Source organism: Petaurus breviceps, unplaced genomic scaffold, assembly GCF_028583685.1.
Source record: "Petaurus breviceps papuanus isolate PSGF00001 unplaced genomic scaffold, PetGlider_PUasm1.0 90702, whole genome shotgun sequence".
Classification (NCBI taxonomy): Eukaryota; Metazoa; Chordata; class Mammalia; order Diprotodontia; family Petauridae; genus Petaurus; species Petaurus breviceps.
Genome location: NW_027187317.1, coordinates 8,458,092 through 8,465,212, shown reverse-complemented (window position 1 = coordinate 8,465,212; position 7,121 = coordinate 8,458,092). Strand labels below are relative to the sequence as shown.

Sequence of the window (7,121 nt, the reverse complement as noted above, 5' to 3'; positions counted from 1 at the left end):
GTGTGTGTGTGTGTGTGTGTGTGTGTGTGTGTGTGTGTGTGTGTGTGGAGTAGAATGTGTTGGTGCAGAAGACAATGGGGTGGATGGATGGAAGGTAACAGCAACAAAGAGGCTAATTGCTCAATTGTTCCAGGAAAGGATGGTCTGTCACCCAGAAAGTCTGAGTTCTTGGTGGTGATAATGGGTTTGGGAATAGGAAAACCCAGTGATGGACTTTTGATGGGGTGGAGTGGAGGCTGGCAGTAAACACTTCTCTGGAGGACCGTGAAGCAGGGCATGATGGGAAGCACGAATCCACCCATCTAGTGAGAAAATATATCTTATCCTTTTTTTCCTTTGGAATTCTCTGTGCCCTGAAACAAAACTCTTTTCATGCCATACCATTGACAGGTGTGTATACAACAGACAAAAATATGTAGATATAACTTTTATAAATTCAATTTAATAAACATTTATTAAGCACTCATTCATCTAGGTTCCTGGGATACAAAAATGAAAATGACAGTACCTGGCCTCAAAGAGCTTACAGTTTAAAAGGGAGGATAAGATATAAACATAACTAAATGTGTTATATTATGGAATTACCTTGTGAACCCAATAACTGATTAGGAGAGGCCTATCAGAGAAAAATGAAACATCAGAGAGAAAGGGATCATTTCTAATTAAGGGTAGACTTGCCAACCAGTTGTTGTTTTACTAGGCTGGGTATGTTTTATCACAGAAGCTGGTTACTTCTCATTAATATGCCATTTTGTATCTGTTGAATTTTTGTCATTGTAGTTGCTACTATTAGTTTTAACTATGGCAGGCTCAGCTAGGAGGTATCAGGGAACGTTTCATGAATGACCTGACTTCTGAACTGGGCTTGAAGGAAGAGAAGGGATTCAAAAGGCAGAGTTAGGAGAGTAGAGAGCAGGATGAAACTAGTACCTTGTTAGGATAGAATATAGAATACATAAAGGGAAGTGAGATATTCTGGAGTGATCAGCTGTAGGCATTACAGCCATGATGTGGAGGGTCTCAAACGCAAAGATGTTTACACTTTATCTTTTAAGTAACTGGAATGGCCAAATGTCACCAAGTTCATAGATTCAAGCTTGAAGAGACATCATAGGCCATCTGGTTCAGCTCCTCATTTCAGATTCTAAAACCACATTATAATAATTATCTCATTTAAGGCTAGCATGCAATATAAATAACCCCTAATGTTCACTTGGTTTCCTTCTCTTCAACTTTAGGGAATTTATTTTATATGAAAAGTTCTGGATATAGTCATAATTGCTCTGAGCCCCTAGTTGGAAAATTCTTAATACTTAGCCAGAAGTCAGGCTTTTTTGCCTAACCTTACATTTATCTCTATCTATCTCTAGTTAGCGTCTTTGTGGGCAGCTAGGTGGTATAGTGAATAAAGCACCAGATGTGGAGCTAGGAAAACCTGAGTTCATACCTGGCCTCAGATTTTTACTATCTGGGTGATCTTGGACAAGTCACTTAACTTCTATTTGCCTCACTTTCCTCATCTGTAAAATAAGGATAATAATAGCACCTCACTGTTGTGAGGATCAAATGAGATAATAATTATAAAGCATTTAGTACAGCGCCTGCCATGTATTAAGGGCTGTGTTAATGATTGGCTATCATAAAGTAAAATTCAGTTTACTAGACCATTTGGATAACAAAACAGTAGATTATATTATAGTGGATAGACAGGCATCAGATAGACAGGGCTCTGGGACTCTGAATCTAGACCTCAGTTCCTCCTGGAACATGACCTGGAACATAAACTTTGGAGGGCTCTGATGCAAACCAAAGCTCCTAGAGCTTATGCTTTTTTCAGTAAATGCTAGTTGACTGATTGTCTTACTGTCACTGTCAAGCATATTTTCCTGTATAATTAATCCTTCATAATTCCTGTGTAACACACATGAGCTCAGAAACTACTCCAGGGCGAGAACTAGTCACATATCATGACCAAATGCAACTTCTTAATGACCATCATATTCCTCTACCCAAGAACCTTCAGTGACTTCCCAATACCTGTAGGAGAAATTGTAAACCCTTTATCCTAGAACTTAAGATCCTGCACAGTGTGATCCCCACTAGCATTATCGGTTAATTTCACATGATGCCCAATTGTTTCAGCCCAGAATAAGCTTGTCAATCTGAAGAAAATTACTTTGTACCTTTGGTCAGGATAGTTTGTCCTAAAAATACATCTAGAAATCAGCTTTCCATTTCCCACCTCTGCGAATTTGCTCATCATCCCCTCATGACTGGAATTCACTCCTTTTTATCCCTGCCTCTTAGAATTCTTATCTTCCTTCAACACACAGCTCAGACATCACTTCCTTGACCTAGCACCTGTTCTGTAACCCCCCATTATTATGCTTTTCTCTTATATTTCCATTTTTTACATATAGCTAAAACCCCAGTTCCCCCTATTCCTCCCTGTATAAGCTCCTCATGAACCAAGAATTTAATTTTTTTTAATCCTTATATCCTTAGCATCTCTGGAACAGTTGTGTGTGCTTTAAAAAAAATCTGGAGTTGTGATTTCATGGTGCAGGGAGCTCAGGGTGAAGGAATTCCCTTTACCAATGCAGATTCTCAGTAGTTGTACAAGTCATAGCCTTAGACAGTGACTTGGGGTACTTAGACTAGTCCAGGGTCACGAAGCCAATAAATACCAGAAGAAGGATTTGAATCAAAGTCTGGCAGCTTTCTTCCACCATTCTATGTTGTCTCTCACCTGGCACATAGCAGGAGAGGTCCAGGGCAGGAATTTTATTACAGGCACCTGTATTTTATAGGTGGGTCACTGTGATTCCTAGTTTACAGCTGTCTTTCAATTACATGGAATTACTTATTTGATCCTAAACCTATGAAGCTTTCTCTGAGTTCCCAGTCAGGAAAGTTCTTTTCCTTCAGACCTGACCTAGCACTTTGTTTTACAGTGCTCTAATGCACATATATTACAATCTGTATATTATTTATATTTGTGACTCCTCACTTTCTAGAGTGGTCAGCTCTGTGAGGACAGTGTCTTATCCAAACTTTGTATTTTCCCAAGTGTCTAGTGTAGTGTATTGCATAAGGTAGTTGATAAGTGCTTATTTAATCCATTAATTAAATAGAAGTGAGCAAGGATTTTTTTTTAAATCCATAGCTATAAATGCAAAGAATTGGGCTAGATAGCTGACACTATGATGGAAGAGATAGGAATAGAATGGATGGAAGGAATAAGAGTGGCTATTCTAGATAATAGAGACATCAAGAAGGAGGCAGACAGGAATTATCACGACATGCCTTCCCAGGGACAGAATTAACCATGCATTTGTCTCACTGATAAATTAAGATCATTAAGAATGGCTATCGTTACTAGACAAGCATACCAAGAGGGTCAAAGTGTTCATCAACTGGAAAATGACTAAACCAGGTTTAGTTTATGAATATAATCAAATATTGCTGTAGCATAAAAATAATGAATAAGAAAAATACAAAGCCCAAAAGAACTTATATGACACTATGCAAAGTAAAGTAAGCAGAACAAAGAACATGTACATAATGACAAAAACAATAAAAAGGAAAAGAAGAAAAGAAAAAAAAGAAAACCCAAACTGAACACTAATTATAATTGCCAATCTTGGCCCCAAGAAGAAATAAGAAATTGCATCTTCTTCCCTTATTTTCAGAGGTAGGGGATCTATGAGTGTGGAATATTAAACAAACTGTCCAACTTAGTTGATGTGATAGTTTTATTGAACTACCTTTAATTTGTCTTTCTTATTCTTTGTGACCACGGTGGAGAGGGTAATGGGAAGAATGTAAATGGATATGAGACAAAAGATATCAATAGATATTTAAAATAAACACAGAAATGAAGGAATGAATAAAAGAATGACCAGTTTTGCAAACTAAACCATATAATCAGTACTTTGAGCTTTTGATCAAGATAGTTCCCCCGCTGCCCCCTAAAAATGCATCCTTCTTCCTCACCACCTCATCCTTTCAAAACTTCTCCCAGTGTGCCTATCTGAAATCTGGACAATAACATGAAAGCCTGAAGAAGTGTGTGTGTGTGTGTGTGTGTACATGAGAGACAGAGAGTGAGAGAGAGAGAGAAAGAAGAGAAGAGAAGGGAAGGGAAGGGAAGGGAAGAGAAGAGAAGAGAAGAGGAGAGGAGAGGAGAGGAGAGGAGAGGAGAGGAGAGGAGAGAGAAAAGAAAGAGAGAGAGGGAGGGAGGGACTGGCAAGTAATTAAAGTACGAAGTAGCACAACCTTCATAATTCCTGGATCATCTTCAATTAGCTTTCCTTCAATTAGCAGTGGTCACCAATTAATTCCCAAGGCTCAGTGATGGTACTAAAAAAGTTCTATATTAAATCAGTTGTGTGCTGCTTCTTAGTAATTAAGCAACCTTAACTAATTGAAAAATAAAGGGCGAATTTGGTCTAGATGACAATGCACTTAATAGGATTTCCTGGAGATACAAATCCCACTCTCACCTCTGCAACTACTCATCTATGGGACTTTACCCAAGTGAAAGCATAGTAACCTAAGGGGAAAAAGCAGGAGAGCAGATATCGAAGACCACCTGCCTTTTGAATCCTGGCCTCAACTCTTGATAGCTATGTAAATCTAGGCAATTCACTTAACCTCTCAGAGCCTAAGTTTTACCAAGTTTAAGATGGGAATAATAATTGTACCACCTCCCTCACAGTCTTATTATGATTATTATTGAAAAATGAATTTGTAAACCCATGTAGCAGGCCTTAGCACATCCCACTTGCCAAAAAGATTTTGCTTGCACTATTGTGTTCTAGCTCTTAATTGCCAAATTTAATCGTCTTTCCTCAATCCTTATCCTTCTCAAGCTTTCAGCAGCATTTAACAACACTAAGTAAGCATCCTCTTCTCTGGGTTTTTCATAGCATTTTTTTTTCTCTCCTGAATATCTTCCTACCCAGCTGACCACTTTTCCCCAATCTTCTTTGCTGACTCCGTCATACATGATGCTCCCTAACTCCCTCCAAGTCTGTCTTGGGTCATCTTCTCTTCTCTCTGAACTCTTTTGGTGACCTTATTAATTCTGATAAGTTAAATTGTCATCTGAAATGAACAGGAGGCTAAAAGCTTTGGAGAATGGAAAGAGTGTGATAAAACTGACAATTCAATTAAGTTTAATTAAATCCAGCAAGCTTTCTTTATATACTAGGCAATGCCTATTATGTACCAGGGAATTAATTAAGCATTGGGGATACATTAAAAAAAAACAAACAAAAACAAACTGAGACAGCCCCTACCCTCAAAGAGTTTACATTTCATTGATGGAATTAGGATAGTTAGAAAGAAGAGCCAAATAGTTCAGATTTCTTTTTTCTAGTAGTCACCTGTAGTATTAGTGATATGTAAGTGAAGGATTCATTGATAAATGTTATTAGTAATACAAATAATAAAAAAATCAATTGAGGACATTCATAAAGTACTTGGGATGTTTATTGCATGTACCATGGATTTATTTTTGTTCTATTTTGTTTTCCCATTATAGGAGGATCAGATATTGAGTACTTAGATATTTACAAGCCAGTGGTATGGTTTTGGATCCTGGTAGGGCTGGCTTACTTTGCTGCTGTCCTGAGCATGATTGGGGACTGGCTTCGGGTTATATCAAAAAAGACAAAGGAAGAGGTAAGAAATATACAGTGTGCAAACATGTTTCTTTTTCTTTTACTTTAGTATTAAAGCTTATGCAAATGAACCATACATGTTTACTTCTGTTAAGGAGGCAAAACACATTTAATGCTATTTGTAATTAGAGGGGGTTCTTTTACAATCAGTTTTATTTTTACCTTGAGGATTTCAAGTCAATTCAGAGTATATTTGGTAAAACTAAATATGCTGAAATACATATAACACATCTTCCTGTGCGTTAAAATTCTAAAAGCAACATGGTGTTATTACAGGATATAATGTGTCACAATTCAACTTTCTGGTTATCTACTGTTCTTTTTTTTTTTTTTTGCTTGTATGTACTTGTATTAAATACTGGCTATTATGATAGGCAGCATCTTGAGTAGAGTAGAGAGTTGGTCTCAGAGCCAGGAAGATGTAGATTCAAATCTTGTCCCTGGCACAGACTACTCTGTGAACCTCTCGGCGCTTTAGGCATTCTAAGTCTTTATGTTGAAAAGAAGATTCTGAAATGCATGAGCTCCTCCATTGCCAGCAGTTTCTTGTACCAGTGAAAACACAGGTCCATCCTTCTTCCTATGTATGTGTGAATATATGTATAAATAGCCCCTCTACATTTTACAAAAAGATTATATTCCAAAAATTCAATCAAAACTTGGAACTTAGATATTTTCCCAGAACAATAATGTTATGAATGATCATTAAGTTCTCAGGACAGTTCTCAAAGCCCAAAGAATCCATAAGAGATAGGGGTGTGTTGGAACCAGTTCTAAGTGGTTTATAAAACCTAGTGTTAATTTTCGGTATGGGCATTTATAAATCAGAAACTACCAGTTGCTACAAATCAGGGTTTGATTTATTGTTTTGTTGGTTATCTACACTTAATAAAGTGTTAATAATGTGGATTAAGTTGAAAAGTATCTGCATATTTTCTTTTTTCTCAAAGAACCAAGTTGTTTTCTCATTGGCCCTGACTTCACATAGAAGGGCAGAATCCCCTTGACTCTCCCAGCTTCAACCCGGCAATGATGTTTGGGGAAAGGGCTCCATCAAGGCAAGAAATGGAGGAGGATGATAGGTTCTGAGGCATAGGGAACTATAGGAGAGGGGATGAGGCAACTCCTGCTGGTGATTCCCCTGGTGAAAAAAAAAATCAGTCCCAATTAGTTTTCCAGTTATTCTACTTCTTTTCTTTTCAAGCATTTTTTTGCTATTATGACCTGTTGCTTCTGGCCAAGCCTTCTCATTTTTCCTGGACGATTATGATATACATTGTATTCTCACATTCAAGACATTTGAGTTTTCATAAGAATCATTCTTTAAACTTCAAGTAAACACTTAGAAACATACCCGTCATCATATCAACTTTCTAATTTCTGTTTTAGACCCAAGGTGGTGGGGGGAGGAAGGAGAGAGAGGGAGAGGGAGAG

General features: G+C 37.6%; 1 protein-coding gene across 7 annotated transcripts in view; it reads left to right on the top strand.

The window, feature by feature from the left end:
• Positions 1-7,121, top strand: part of KCNK2 (potassium two pore domain channel subfamily K member 2) — a 280,559-nt gene that overhangs the window by 210,563 nt on the left and 62,875 nt on the right. For all 7 annotated transcript variants that reach the window (XM_069066044.1, XM_069066045.1, XM_069066047.1 and 4 more), the window contains one exon: positions 5,549-5,688. In XM_069066044.1, coding sequence (XP_068922145.1) covers positions 5,549-5,688 — 140 coding nt within the window. The remainder of the gene's footprint in view (positions 1-5,548; positions 5,689-7,121) is intronic.